This window comes from Dendrobates tinctorius, unplaced genomic scaffold (assembly GCF_039654945.1).
Source record: "Dendrobates tinctorius isolate UK_male_01 unplaced genomic scaffold, ASM3965494v1 ptg000003l, whole genome shotgun sequence".
Classification (NCBI taxonomy): domain Eukaryota; kingdom Metazoa; phylum Chordata; class Amphibia; order Anura; family Dendrobatidae; genus Dendrobates; species Dendrobates tinctorius.
The window spans coordinates 19861527-19877987 of NW_027361671.1; the positions used below are offsets into that span (position 1 = coordinate 19861527).

At 39.5% G+C, this 16461-nt stretch overlaps 1 protein-coding gene across 1 annotated transcript in view; it reads left to right on the plus strand.

Annotated features, from left to right (window-relative positions):
* Window positions 1–16461, plus strand: part of ADGRV1 (adhesion G protein-coupled receptor V1) — a 732030-nt gene that overhangs the window by 169131 nt on the left and 546438 nt on the right. Inside the window, exons 29-32 of the mRNA XM_073580638.1 lie at window positions 1844–2453; window positions 4239–4454; window positions 6289–6504; window positions 16196–16440. Coding sequence (XP_073436739.1) covers window positions 1844–2453; window positions 4239–4454; window positions 6289–6504; window positions 16196–16440 — 1287 coding nt within the window. The remainder of the gene's footprint in view (window positions 1–1843; window positions 2454–4238; window positions 4455–6288; window positions 6505–16195; window positions 16441–16461) is intronic.

Genomic DNA, 16461 nt, shown 5'->3' on the forward strand with positions numbered 1-16461 from the left:
GGCTTGAAACCCCTGTTCTAGTAATTGATTGTGCATCCCACCACTTTGGCGTGGCCCCCCCGGCGATTAGACATTTATATCCTCTTTTGTCCAAAAGGAAAGAGACCGCACTCCATGAGCTGGTGTGAATAAAGCTTGATTTATTGGCACATGCGGTACATGTCGGCCGGGGAAGTGATATCAGGAGAGGAAAAACAGCTCTCCTGATATCACTCCCCCGGCCGACATGTACCGCATGTGCCAATAAATCAAGCTTTATTCACACTGGCTCATGGAGTGCGGTCTCTGTTTCCTTTTGGATATATTCGCATTGTGGATTTCCAGACCAGCACCCGAAGCTGCCAGCATCAAGTGCTCCGGATACCGCACACCACCAGAAGTTACATGGTAGCAGCGGTGCCGTCCGCGTTTTTCTCTTTCTTCACATGTTATATCCTATTTTGTGGATATGTGATAATCATCTTTAGCTTTTGGTGGTTTTATCCCTTAATTTTGTTCTGTCCTTTTTCAATGTTACATTACAAATGGCATGAAAAGCTATAACTCTGTCTCCAAAATGTCATTTACATTTCATCCTCTGGAGGTCGATACAGAGTTACACTCTTTTCTTAAGAGTTTGTCCACTATTTGGACAGCCCCCGTCTGGAGCACTCTATTTCACAGTGTAAAATAAAAATAGCCGATTTTCACCTCCTGCATTGGCACCTCTGCTGCCATGTCGGAGATTGGTCTCCTGTGCACATGCCTCCTTACTGTATTTTAATGCCTTTGGAATAGTTTACTGAATTTTAATGTACTGCTGAGTGACACAATCCAACTCTTAGCCCCTTACTGACATATGATATACTTGTACATCATATGTCCGCTCCCTTTCAGCCGTTCCCTGTGGCCAGATGTGATCATTGGCAGAGCTGCACAGCTCTCTCAAATGTACAGTGGCCGCAGCCAGGTACTGCACATCCATCCCTATTCAAATAAAACGGGGTGTATATGCAGTACTCCGTTGTGGCCACTATACAGTTGATGAAGCTGTCCTATTCCACTCCACTGCTGAACACATCTGGATGCCGGCGGCACCAAGAGCAGCTGTTCAACAGAGTGCCAGATGTCACCCCCCCCACTGATCTGGTATTAATGAACTATCCAAAGGATAGGCCATCACTATACAAGTAGCAAACAACCTCTTTAAGCAATTTTTAAATAGAGTTAATTAAACATGTTCTGCCATTTTGTAAGACTTATATCCAGCTGAATGCTTTGCAAACATGTTACAAATCTGTCAGAAAAGAACCGAGGTTGTTCATACTGGATTATATCTGAAGGTTGTGATTTTACATTTCTTAACTCTAGATAATGTACAAATTACACAATACTGCTCAGTTCTGATGTCCCTCTCTTCTCCTTGCCTCCTTTCTCTCAGTATTAAAGATGTCAGCAAGAAAAAGGAGGTGTTTATACACATATCTCAACAGTATGGGCAGGGAAGAAAGCATGTGTAGTCTCAGTGAGTGCAGAGAAAACAGGCTACAGACCAGGAAATAAGTGCAGGGAAGAAGCTGTGCTCATATATGAAGACAGCAGTACTCTGGATACATACAGACCTCACATTCAGACTTTGTTGCTGGAGAGAAAGTTCCACAAGAGAAAAATACGAAACTTGGCGCAAGCTGCATATCATAGGGCCTAAAAATAAATCAAGGAATGTAGGTTGCAGGCTGAGGCTTATTGCAATTTTGTTAACGAAAGGTAACCACTAACACATTTAAAAATATTTTTTTACATTTGTACAGTGTCAGGAGCCTTTAAAGACAACTAACTTTAACTATACATCTTACTTTTATAGGTTTTGCGTCATCACGGCGCCTTGTCATTAGTGCTTGTGTTCTGGGAAATAGATTATGACCCATTTGGAGATTTAGCTTTTACATCTGGCAATGTAACTTTTCAAATAGGACAAATGGATGCAAATATAACTGTATTGGTGTCTCCTGATGATGTACCAGAATTGGATAAAGATTTTTCCATTATAATCACTCACGTTTCCAGTGGAAGACTGGGGAATTTTACCAATGCATCACTTACCATTTTTGCTAATGATGATCCATATGGTCTTTTTATATTTTCTGAACTTAATCGACCCATAAAGGTTGAGGAAAAAAATCAAAATATTTCTCTAACAATTAAACGATTAAGTGGACTGATGGGAACGGTCATGGTTACCTACCAAACTATGATGGACTCTGAAACACTTTCATTTTTCCCTACAAATATTGCAAGAGCCACTCGATGGAAAGACTACTGGCCCATCTATGGGAGCGTCCTCTTCACATCAAATATTAGTGAAGTCAACATCTTTCTCCCCATTTTGGATGACAGTGATCCGGAGAGATCTGAGTCCCTTTTTGTTGAATTATTCAATGTTACATTGGTAGAAAAAGCGCAAAGTAATCCTGGTAAGCTATATTTTAATATATGTTTAATATCTTTGCATATGCTGTATATATTGCATCTTTCCTTAGATAGTATGGCATGTACTCAGAGGTCAAACTATTGTCATGGCTAAAAAAAAGTTTACATATTTTCAATTAAAATAGTTATGTACAAATAATAAAAAAAAAACCAGTGCGGATGTATTTGTTTGTTTGTATGCTATAGTACAGTAGTCACATTATTACAGTTTGCTAGCAGGTGCTTGTCAATTTCACTTTTTTTGCATCAAAATGATGCATGTTACTGACTAGTATAGGATAAGTTATCAAAATGACAATCTCTTTAGTACGCTGCAGTTATCGGCTACAGTTGCACCTTTCAGACGTCCTCTTCCAAATGAGGGAGGATGTAGCATAAAGGATAGGGTGAATGCAAGAGGCAGCCTGTGAAATACATCAGGACAACCAAAAATGGTGTGAGTGCATACTCTCTGGAGTGACTGCGATGTTTCAGGAGAAAAAGGGGACCTCTTGGACTCCCTAAGTAGGTGAAACGCTGGGTAAGTGAGAGGGACCTCAAACTGTCCCTGGAACTGGGACGTTAACTATCCCTGTCCCGGAGGTACTCTTGAAGGTAGAGAGGCCCAGGTCTCTAGCCTTGCTATACTCCAGTTAAACCCTAATCTGCCCCCCAACCTATGAATCATGGGACAGAAAAGTGAGGCAAACAAGACCAAGACACAAAAACAAAACAGTTATAACAGAAAACCTCTATCATAGAATAGCACAAGCCAACAATCGGGATGAGGATAGGAAAAGGGAGGAATAAACTAAATGGGAATAGGGACCAAGACACTCGTACTACAGCAAACTACAGATCACTACTAGAACAACGCCACTCAAACCAATTAGCTTTAGCGCTCAGCACAGGAAGACAAATCTATCACCGGTAGGGACTAAACGCCCAGAGCCAGTATCTAAAGAGGTAGGAAATGATAAGCGATTGCATCTGAGAACAACCAGGCTGTATGGTCTCAGCCAGCATGGAAAGAGTCATTAACCCTCTCAGCACTGAAGAAAAGGCAATCCATTTAAAATAGGACATGAATCACACCATCACTCATATGACCTATCAATATCCGCAAGGTGTTCATTACCCGACTTGACTGTCTAACTCCAGGTCTTCCAGGTGGATATGACATCCTCGTGACAGTAGATAGCAAGCCTCCGAGGTGCCGTACCAGCCTCTGCAAGGTAGTGCTTCCCCAACACATCATTGTGATACTGAGACACTTCATCATCAGACTCAGCTCCTGCGTCTAAACTCACATTCAAGAGGCAGGAACTGAGTTTGTCCTGCACGAAAGTAGATATGCTTCAATAAATACTTAGCAGCTTGCATGCGTGCCTCTATCCATAATCTCCTGAGGAGGAATTTTGAAAAGTTGTCAAATGTGTCTCATAGAAGAGTCTTTATATCAGATATTCATGTACAGCCCACTACCATTCAGCAGTTTTGTTATTTAATGTACTGTTGATATTGATAAGCTTTTATGTTGAGAGCATTTCGGAAACTTGCATTTGAGAAAACTGCAGGCTTGGTGTGATAGCGGTCCATTTTACTAATATTAGTTAGCCTGGAATTTGCTGAGAGTTGCACTTTAAACAAGATAGACTTATTTGATGTCATATTTGACATAGAATTAAGAGATAAGTATTTCCCAAAATTGCTTATTGTGCTTTTTGTGAGATGACTGATACCATAATCACTCTATAACTGAGTTTTTTCTTGCTCACTCTTTTCTTCAGTCTCTAGCTCACCACGGCTTGGATCTAGGGCTGACACAGTGGCTCATGTCATTATAAATGCCAGCGACGATGCATTTGGTGTCCTTCAGCTGTCTACCACCTCTGTACGCATAGCAGAGAGTTACGTTGGGCCAATAATCAATGTCATTAGAACTGGCGGGATGTTTGGCGATGTCTCAGTAAAATTTAAAGCAGTGCCAGTAACAGCTACAGCCGGTATGTCCAACCTGAGTCAGTTCTTCAAAGACTTTTTTTTTTTGCAGTTTAGATGCACAAACAATTATTTTCAATACTCGGTGTCTTTGAATATTTAGATGGAGCTGGCTGATCGAAAAAGCTCTTAATCATCACTAATTCTTTAGTTTTGTTCCCAAAACTCCAAACAACAGGTACAGATGTATCAGCAGCCAGCAGTGCCGGCACACTAAGCTAATAGATGCATTATTCCACAGCGCGTTCGCTCGCGTTCTCTTTTATCATAGTGCACCATTACTTCTGCCGTAGCAGCTGCTACCTCTGTGCTGTAGCATTCCTATGATTGATGACCAATGAGAGATTGAAATGCATAAGGCGGCCATAGTTGTCCTTACCTCTTATATAAATAATGTTTTAATGAAATGGAAAGAATATGATACCTTTTTACTTTTCTCTACTATATCTGAGTTCAACTTTTCTTCTCACAGTAACAGCAGCTTTTTGTAATAAATTGAGTATCCAAAATATGAATAAACAGCACTGTCTGGATACTATTGGTCCCTGATTTCTGTTCACCAGGACACAAGTTATAGGCGAGGCTCCCTCCAGGGGACAATGTTGGGTGTCATTTGTCCTTAGAATAATGACAATGTTAAAATCTATTAATACTTGGGGAAAATTGAGCTTCTTAACCTTTGCAGTAATTGTCAATTTTACTGCTCTGTCTTGAATCCTTAATAGTGATGAGTGAAGGTGCTCGGATAAGGTGTTATCGGTGCATGCTCGGGTGCTAACCAAGTGACTTTTGCATTACTCGAAAAATATGTTCGAGTCCCAGCGGCTGCAAGTCTCGTGGCTTGTCTTCAGCTGCAACACATGCAGGGATTACCTAACAAGCAGATAATCCCTGTATGTGTTGCGGCTATCTAACAGATGCAAGACATGCAGCCACAGGGACTTGAACATATTTTATATTTTTTGAGCATGAACACCTTATCCCAGCACGTTCGCTCATCACTAATCCCTACCCATAAAGGACATATATACAGCTCTGGCAAAAATTAAGAGACCACTTTAAAATGTTCAGTTTGTCTGATTTTGCTCTTTATAGGTATATTTTTTAGCAATATTTAAATTGCTCATTTAGTCTATAAACTCTTGACAACATGTCTCTGAATTTCCAAGCAATAAATATTGTATTTTTTTCTGAAAAGGAGAAATGGTCAAAATAAGAAAAAAAACAGTGCTTGCAGACCTCAAATAATGCAAAGAACACAAGTTCATAATCATTTAGAAACAACAATACTAATGTTTTAACTCAGGAAGAGTTCTGAAATCAATATTTTGTGGAATAACCGTGATTTTTAATCACCGCTTTCATGCGTCTTGACATGCTTGCCACCAGTCTTTCACACTGCTTCTGGGCAAAAATGTAAGCAGTTCTTCTTTGTTTGATGGCTTGTGACTATCCATCATCCTCTTGATTACTTTCTAGAGGTTTTCATTGGGTTCAGGTCTGGAGAATGGGCTGCCCATGACAGGGTTTTGATGTGGTGTTCTCTTAAGTTTTGCCAGAGCTGTACATATACACATACCGTACAGTTTAAGAATTTAACTAGTCTTGTGTGGATAAAAAGTAGACCACTGTGTCATGGTTATTGCAGTCTCAGATATCAATCTTGTCCCAGTTAAGTCCAGTTTCACATGTAATAATTTTGGGGTTAATTCTTATAGCTCTGTGCTCAAACTGCATGTACAGTACTCTATGCACTATAGTGTGAGCATTAGACTGTAATGTGTGCTATGGGGATAGTTGTTTTATGCCTACATTATGTTATCTCATTTAATCTTCCAGGTGAAGATTACAGTGTAGCTTCTTCAGATGTAGTTTTGCTTGAAGGTGAAACAAGCAAAGCTGTGCCAATATATATAATCAATGACATCAATCCTGAAGTGGAAGAGTCATTCCGGGTCCTGCTGTTAAACCAGACCACTGGCGGAGCATTAGTAGGAGACGTAATAGAAGCAGTCATAATTATTGAAGCATCGGATGATCCCTATGGCTCTTTTGGTAATAATACTTCATCTTTCACTTTTTTTCAGGTTAAAGAGTAATTAAACTTTTGTTTTTGTATTTTTTTTTACAGTATGATAAGTTATGAAACTTTGCAAAGTACTTTATTAGGGGATTTGCCTTCATTCTTGTAAAAGCAATTATATGAAATTGGCTTCCAAACCCTATTTTTTGCCCAGTCTTTTTCTTGCCTTCAGCTGCATTGATATCAGAAAGTACTTATTTGGAGTACAGCTGATGGCAGTGAAAGGAGGGGATGAGCTGCTGCAGGAGATTGTCCTGATAAGCACAACACTCAGCGGAGGAGATGTGTGCTGCCCATTTAATGTCATCATCTGTGCTCCAAATAACCACATACTGATATCAGTGCCTCTAAAGGCACAAAAAATAGCAACTTTTTCCTATTTATGTCACTCCCTCCATTTTTAAGAACTATTTGCCATTGTGACGTCATTATTCAAATATAGTTTAAACCATGTTTTTGAATTGTAAAATTACCTCCAGTAGTGAAGTGACATAAAAACTTAAAAAATTAGCTCCAGACAGGAGGATTACATTTACAGAGGTGCCACATGTATCAAACGTCATGCAACACGTTTATACATTTAGCACAAATGACATTTCAGCCACTAACAATACTTTTTCATGATAAATTCCCCCTAAAATATTTATAATAATAAAGGTATTATCACATGTTGCAAATATGCTGCACATTTGGCATTGTAGAATTGTGAACAGAAATGTCAAAGCATTTAGAATCATAGAATCGTAGAGTTGGGAGGGACCTCCTGGGCCATCTGGTCCAACCCCCTGCTCAAAGCAGGATTCTAACAATAGCAAACAACAATAACAAACAAAAACAAACAATAACAAATAATAACAAACAAAAACAATAACAATAGCAAAAAAGTTGTTAAGATTTTACCTCCCAAAAAAGGTTTACAGACAGCGTAATACAATCTAATTCCTTGATTGTTAATCTGCAGCTATGATTTCATTAGTTTTCCCAATTTGGCTATAAAAAGTTTTGGCTGCCAAAAACAACTCCCCCACATTGTAACACGCCACCTTCATAATAGTGATTGTTTAGTAGAACTGCTTCTGCATAGAACTCTAAAGGGAAGCTAACATCAGAAAAGGATCTATTGTTTAAGTCAGGTGTTTTTGTTTCAGGTGTGTAAAAAAAAATATGTTGGTAATGTTTGCCTTTTTTTAAATCATGAATGATCTTTATTGAAAACAAAAGACTGATAACACCTCCCTATACAGCTGATAGGATAGAAACCACCATGCACAATAGGTAATGTCACAGATTCCCCTGCTCTTTCTCCCATTACACTTAGTAGATATTTGAGTGAAAAAGATAAGGTCGAGGACTGACCATCGTGACTATGGACATGTGTTATTTCCTGAAACAACAGAAAGTATGAATCTAAAAAGAACCTTAGTGGCCTGTGTGAAAATTGCAAGACTTTTTTTTTTCTTTTCAATCTTTAACCCCTTCACGTCCAGGTTGCTAAGTACTTACTAATCTTGGACGTATGGATATGTCGTTGCAATTTTGTTCGCGCATCGCTGCCAGGCGTCAGCTGATTACAGCTGATACCCGACACTTTAACCCCCTAAATACTGCGATCGATATCGATGTCAGCATTTAGAAGGCAGGCAGAGGGAGGGAGCCCCCCTCTGTCTTCCGATCGGCACCCCCAATGTCATCACGGGGGGCCCGATCATTGCCATGTTGACTCGATATTGTCATGATATCCAGATCACCAGGCACTAGCAATATAGTTAGATCATGCTAAGGACACCGCTGAACAGACGCCAGATGGAGTCCAGAGTAACTCTACTGCCTCATTATAGTAAATGGGGGTTTCATCTGAATCACGTCACTTGGATACTTAGATGGAAACCGCAAAGTGGTCAGCGTAGAGCGCAGGATTCTTGTGATCCTAAATTTTATATAAAATGTTCCCCAAAAAAGCTTCAACTCAATCCACAAAAAAGCAAGTCCCCACTTAAGTCCGTCATCTGTTACCGGAAATAAAGGGGGTTTCCACATTACTGGTAGTACAAAGGTTCTGGAAAAGCGGAATCGCTCCTTGCCCCCCAAAAGAAATACAGCAAATTCTGTACTCCCAAATCTAACCCCCCCTTCTGAGCCCAAGTGTGTCTAAACCACATTTAGTGTCCACATGTTTGGGGGCAGTTCCATGGTAACTTACATTTCATTCACAAACCAAAAACTGAGTTAATAATGACTACAGACTCTTCTTTGAAGGAAGGCACAAAAATCAGTGCATGTATATTGTACATTAAACTATGCTCAATAGATTTCAACACAGTTTGATTTTTCAAGAATAGAAATTAAATACAAAATATATTGTTATTACTCGGTAACTTACGTTACACACAAAGGAAAGGCAAGTGTCCATATAATGAAACTGCCAAATTTTCTGTTCTGGTAAACAGGGGAGAAGCACTATTTTTATTGTATTAAAACACCATAGTCCAAGCAACTTCAACAAATTTATTTTAACCTCTCAAGTTAAATGCAACAGTTTTTATTACAACAAATGTAGGTAACTTACGTTACAACACAATATAGTAAGTTGTGTTACAAAACAAAGAATGTGTTCAACTTTGTCAGTGTTCATATTTGAGAAGGCAAACTGACTTTATTTAGTCAAAACATAGGCTGCCTGTGAATTCATTGGTGTGAACTACATATGTAGACTAAAATTTAGTATAAAAATGTAATCAATCAATATTCATACTTCAGTTGTCAACATTTTTGCAGAGTGGAAATTTTGATTACAAAATATGACCGTTGATCAATTACATAATGTTGACTAAATTTTAATCTAGAACACAAAGCGAAAACACAGAATGACAATTGTGCAAAAATACCCTTCAGTAAAAAATATGACAGTAGCCAGCAAGTGCTGGTAAAAAGATAACAAATAAAGGGTATTTAGTCAATACGTTTATTTGCAAAAAAAGTATACCAAGCCACTCCACCTCGTCAAGGTAACCCTTATTGGAGCAGTCCCTATCTAATGTATTTAAAACCTGAACATATGAACAGTGTCTAAATGAACAGGATTCAGATAGGCGCTTCCTAGTATGGGCACGTGGTGTAAGATGGCTCTTTATGTGCATGTCACACAAGAGAGGGGTGGGTTCTCTCAAACCATGCATAAGCAAGGAAAAAAATGGATTAAAAACACATGTGACATGCACAAATATGAACAAGTCGGTCGGACAGTGTTCACACCACCCACTGACTGAAACACAAAAAGAAAACACAGAATGACAAATGTGCAAAAATACCCTTCAGTGACAAATATGACAGTAGCCAGCAAGTGCTGGTAAAAAGATAACAAATAAAGGGTATTTAGTCAATACGTTTTTTTGCAAAAAAAATGTATACCAAGCCACTCCACCTTGTCATGTCGCATGTGTTTTTTAAATTTTAATCTAGGCCTACAAATATGTTCCAGTCCAATGAATTCAGACACAGCTAATGAAGAACTTCAACAAGGATGTAAATTTGAGCTCACTGCTCATTTAACTTCCTGGCTAATCAAAAAATTCCCAAATGTCCCTAGAACCCATTTTCAGGGGAGGATCAACCTTTCTTAAAATTCGACAGACATCATAATAAATTTCATTATCTTTAGATGGCCATTTCCAGGTATTTTTATTCTTGCCATAGAGTTCCATGGTTTTCACTTTCATCTCACTGCGTGTAACCTCAGTAACCACTCCACGATAGTTTCTGCCATCATACATTACTTCAACCCAGTCATCAACTTTGTATTCAATATCAGGGTCCTTGCAGTTATTAGCATTGTAATAGGCCATGTTTTAGTGGTTCTAAAGCCAATACCTTATGGCATGAAATTTGGAAATTCCTTCAACAGGCTTTGTATTGCCAGCAGGAATATCATGGACATCTAACTCTAAAGTTAATTTAAACATAAGGTTTCCTTTACATCTTTCACACTTTGAAAACCGACAATTCTCATTTGGTATTTCACAAAGAAAAAAGTCAATAAATGTATGGCCATAAGGTGGAAACGTGTTGCATATTTTACAGAAGGCCTCAATAGCAAGCTTAAAATTCTCATGGTATTTGCACAGACACACATTGTGTGGAATCTTACTACTTAGCAGCACATGTTGTGGACGAAGAGCACAAAATTTGCTTTTGCCAATTTCAATATCAGGATGTTCTTCAGCAAAAACTGCATATGTTTCCAACAGTGATAGGTACAGATGCCGAGTCTGCACTTTTTTCTTGCAACCATCAGAGGAGCTCACTGTCACAACATCTTTTACACCTGGGGAAGCTCTACTTATATAATCTCTTTCGTAAAATAATGTGATTGTATCTGCAGTACTGGGCTTCAATACTGTTGGTCCTACTCTCTTGGACGAAGAACTTGTACTTTCAATAGGTCCACAAAATGATTCAAATAGTTTTTTTACTATACATTTCTTTCATGGTCTGCTGGTAGGAAGTAACCACCTCACTTTTGCAGTTGCTTTGCCTAAGGAATTAGCTCATTTGTATGGCACTGGTGACTTATCACTTTGAATCTTTTCATCTGGCGTTCATGGCATTATGACTCTAAAAATACAAAGAATGACCTCATACTATAAAGTAAAATGAACATCAATATTATGATATGATATGCAAGTTTTGGGAGATCCCCGCCCCTCTCTTGTGAGCCATGCACATAAAAAGCCGTTTTGCACAGCGTATCCACATAAACCATTGCCTTTCTGAATCCTGCTCATATAGGTACTGTTCACATGATCAGGTTTTAATTACATCGGCTAGGGACTGCTCTAAGATAGGTATACCTTTACGTTGGTGGAGTGGCTTAGTATACATTTTTTGCAAAAGACGTATCAACTAAATACCCTGTTTTTGTTATTTTTTACTGGCACTTGCTGTTTACTGTTACATATATTTTTTACAACAGTATTTTTACACGTTTGTTATACTGCGTTTTTTCTGTATTTCAGTCATTGGGTGGTGTGAACACTGTCCTACTGACTTGTTCACTTTTGTGCATGGCTCATGTGTGTTTATAAAATTATGATAGTATTTAATTATTTCAAAAAGCTGACTGTTATGAATGGGTCACTGAGGAGGATGGCAGGAACAGGCTAAGCCACCAGAAGACCAGAGAGATTGGTAACTAAGCGGATTGCAGACCCCTGATCCTATCCATACAACTAGCAGTAGCCGTGGAGCGTTCCTACGATGCCCTAGACGCTTCGTCACAGCTGGAGGACTAACTAAGCCTAAAGACAGAAAGATGAAATCTAAACTGCCCCGGAGCAGATCCCCAAAGAAATAGACAGCCCCCAAACATATATTGTCGGTGAGACAAGATGAGACAGAAACACAGGCAGAGAACAGACTGAGCAAACGGGGCCTAAGCTGTCTAGACAGGAAAGGACAGAAAAGATACTGTCTGCAATCATGCACAAAACCCTGAAAAAGTCCAACACTTCTGATATACAAAAAACCTGAGGTCACACGACCTCACCCCCGCTAGATCAGCACTCTGGTATAACCTGGCAGCAAAGCAAAAAGATACTAACATAACAGGGCACTGAACAAACTGCAACATATGAAGCAGGGCCCAGCACTGCCCCCAGCAGGGAGCATGCTGAACCCTAGCAGCAAAACAGAAAGCAAAAAAAAGACACAACCAGATTAGATGCAAAGGATTAGCAAAAGAATCACTTAGCTGAACCATGCAGATCAGGCAGGGGACAAAAGAGCTCCAAATGCACACAGAGGAAATCACCAGCAACCTCCAAGAGCAGCCAGCTCAATTATATGCTCCCAGCCAGTAATCCCAGGTTCCCAATTATTGTCATCAGGTGGAGAACTTCCATCCCCCTGGCCAGCTCCACTACTCTAAGTAACCACCAGAGGGAGCTTCGGCTCAGAACTTCGAGCAAGGGAATTCACAACAGGTGACTGATAGGCTGCGTTCACACGTTGTGGTTTTTTCGCATTTTGGCGGCGGTTTTTAACGCTCGATTTTGCCGCGAAAACACAAAAAACAGCATCCCATGCAATCCTATACGCAGCATGCTCATTATTTTGCGATTTCGCCCACATAGGAATGCATTGTTCTGCTTACTTTCCGCATGTGGCTGTGCCCACCATGCGAAAAGTAAGCGGAACATTTGCAGATGATACCCACGGTTTGGAGGAGAGGAGACTCTCCTCCGGGCTCTGGGTACCATATCCCTGTAAAAAATAGAATTAAAATAAAAAAATTGGGTTATATTCACCTTCCGATGTCCCTTGCAGTTTCACCAGGCTTCAGCGATGCTGCCGGCAGGTCCCGTTCCCAGTGATGCATTGTGGCGACCTTTGATAACGTCGTGGTCTCGCAACACCGCGACATCATCTTGGAAATGTAATGAATTTGAAAGAAACAGTGTTGCCACCTTATGCCATGTGTAATGTAGTACTAACTTACAAAAAAATAACTATTTCCAAAATATTTGAAAATTTTGAAAATATTCCTTCTCAGCATGGAACTGCCCTTGGCATTAACAAAGAGATCCATTTGAATAAAAAATTACTTTTATTAATAATTAAAACTAATTGCATTATTATAAAACAGCAAAATGCCTCACAGAGGATGGACCAGACCAAAAATAAATAGCAAAAATATGAATATAAATATTTCAGAGATAGGACAAATGTGATACAGGGGGCATCAACATGCATAAGTTGCAGTTAAGCTCAAATGGTAACAACAGTAATCAGGTTGTAAGTGTAAAAAGGAATAAAGTGCCTAGTGCTTTATGCCCTCAATCCAGTATATTGCTAAAGTGCCCGGATAGTTAAATTGAGTCCTAGTAAGTATACACTCACTGGCCACTTTATTAGGTACACCATGCTAGTAACGGGTTGGACCCCCTTTTGCCTTCAGAACTGCCTCAATTCTTCGTGGCAGAGATTCAACAAGGTGCTGGAAGCATTCCTCAGAGATTTTGGACCATATTGACATGATGGCATCACACAGTTGGCGCAGATTTGTCGGCTGCACATCCCTGATGCGAATCTCCCGTTCCACCACATCCCAAAGATGCTCTATTGGATTGAGATCTGGTGACTGAGGAGGCCATTTGAGTACAGTGAACTCATTGTCATGTTCAAGAAACCAATCTGAGATGATTCGAGCTTTATGACATGGCGCATTATCCTGCTGAAAGTAGCCATCAGATGCCTGTTCTTAGCTGAGAGGAGTGGTACCCAGTGTGGTCTTCTGCTGCTGTAGCCCATCTGCCTCAAAGTTCGACGCACTGTGCGTTCAGAGATGCTCTTCTGCCTACCTTGGTTGTAACGGGTGGCAATTTGAGTCACTGTTGCCTTTCTATCAGCTCGAACCAGTATGCCCATTCTCCTCTGACCTCTGGCATCAACAAGGCATTTCCGGCCACAGAACTGCCGCTCACTGGATTTTTTTTCTTTTTCGGACCATTCTCTGTAAACCCTAGAGATGGTTGTGCGTGAAAATCCCAGTAGATCAGCAGTTTCTGAAATACTCAGACCAGCCCTTCTGGCACCAACAATCTTGCCACGTTCAAAGGCACTCAAATCACCTTTCTTCCCCATACTGATGCTCGGTTTGAACTGCAGGAGATTGTCTTGACCATGTCTACATGCCTAAATGCACTGAGTTGCCGCCATGTGATTGGCTGATTAGAAATTAAGTCTTAACACACAGTTGGACAGGTGTACCTAATAAAGTGGCCAGTGAGTGTATATGCCCAGTATATCAATAGCTAACAATTTATTGCGCAAATAGCATAGCGGTGTAGCAGATGGTACTAGTATCTAAGCAGTAGCCCCATAGACAAGAGAATGATCATCAGTGAAGTGGGGTTAAATAACCTTAAGACAATTAATCATAATCAATGCCCGCAACTGAATGCGCCAAGAGATATACCTGGGAAGGTCTGGAAAGCCGTCTCCTCACCCCGACGTGCGTTTTGCCACTAGCTTCTTCCTGGGGCATGGTTAGGTGAGAGGTGGTGATCTACAGTATTTATGTAAGTGCCTGACCAATGGAAGTGGAAAGCGTGCCCAGTGAGAGGATTGGCTTTTTCGGCGCATGATACAGATGCCACACCTTGGTACTGTGTAACTTCCTAATTATTCTGCTAATTATTCCAGCAAATTTTACATTCAAAAAGTCAAATGGTGCTTCTTCCCTTTCGAGTTCTGCCATGTTCCCAAACAGTGATTTTCCCCCATATATGGGGTATCAACATGCTCAGGAAAAATTGCTGTTACCCTTGCAAAAATAAAATTGGGGTCTAAAGTTAAATTTTTGTGAAAAGTTAAAATAGACATGTGAGGACAACTATATCAGATGAAAGGAATAATACAAAAAAAGGAGAAAAAGAAATGTCCGTCTTTCTTGTCACCGACAGTCCTATCCTCTCCATTTCAGTAAGTCCTGTGAAGCATTTGAAGTTACTTATTTCTTGAATGTGGTTTTGAACAACTTGCGGGGTGCAATTTTTAGAATGGTGTCACTTTTGGGTATTTTCTGTCATATACCCCCCTTAGAGTCACTTCAAATGTGATGTGGTCCCTAAAAAATGGTTTTGTAAATTTTGTTTCAAAAATGAGAAGTCGCTGGTCAACTTTTAACCGTTATAACTTCCTAACAAAAAAAAAAATATGTTTCCAAAATTGTGCTGATGTAAAGTAGACATGTGAGAAACGCTATTTGTTAACTATTTTTTGTGACACAACTCTCTCATTTTTAGGGCATAAAAAATAAGTTTCGAAGTTGCAAAATTTTCAACAAATTTCTGTTTTGTTCACAAATAAACGCAAATCGTATCGGAAAAATGTTACCACTATCATGAAGTACAATATGTCACAAAACACATCTCAGAATCAGTAGCATCTGTTTAAGCGTTCCAGAGTTATTGCCACATAAGGTGACACTGGTCAGAATTATAAAATGTGGTGGCCTGGTCATGACGGTGAGAACAGGCTGGAGAGGGTAAAGAGGTTAATACAGATTATGATGTGTTAAAAAAAAAAGTGATAATAAAAGTTGCCCAAATTAAAAAAAATACATTTAACGTACTAAATACCTGTTTTAAACAATAGATTATCAGAAAATAGCTTCCCATTAAGTGATACTGTAAGATACAAACACAGTTGTATATTAGAGATATGTTTTGGACATTTCAAAATGTACTGTATCCTGCCTCATTTACACCATATTTCATGACAATATTAGTTCGGTATTTGGAAAGGCCAAAATATTGAGCCAATATTGGTCAATGCAGTTATTTTCGTATTTTTGTACCCAGGTATATCAAATACACAGTATACCTCTATCTGTATTTGTAGCTTATTTTTTATATACAGTACTTCAACAGAGCGTAAACAAAATCTGGAATTATGTCTATATTTCATGCACATTTTTGATGGTAATGAAAGAATGCATTAGAAATATATGGATATTTAAAAATATTGCATTGGCCACACATTTGTGCATGGCTGGTTTGGAAAATATTTTCTCCGTCTACATATGAAAAGGAGTTAGATGATACTTACCGTATGTCCTACACTCCACTTTCCTATGCTAACAGTGCATAACTATTCTTCTATTAGTTTTTCAGGTGACAACTGTCTCTGTAGATGAGCCTGACTCCAATACTGTTCCTGTAAGTCTACCAGTCATCAGGAATGCTGGCACGCTTGGCAATGTTGTTGTTCAGTGGGTCGCAACCATCAACGGAAAGCTTGCCACGGATGACCTCCGAGTGGCATCTGGTAACATTAGCTTTGCTGCTGGGCAAACTATTCGGACCCTGTTATTAGAAATCATGCCCGACAATGTCCCTGAAATTGAAGAGGTGAGAAAATATAAATGCAGC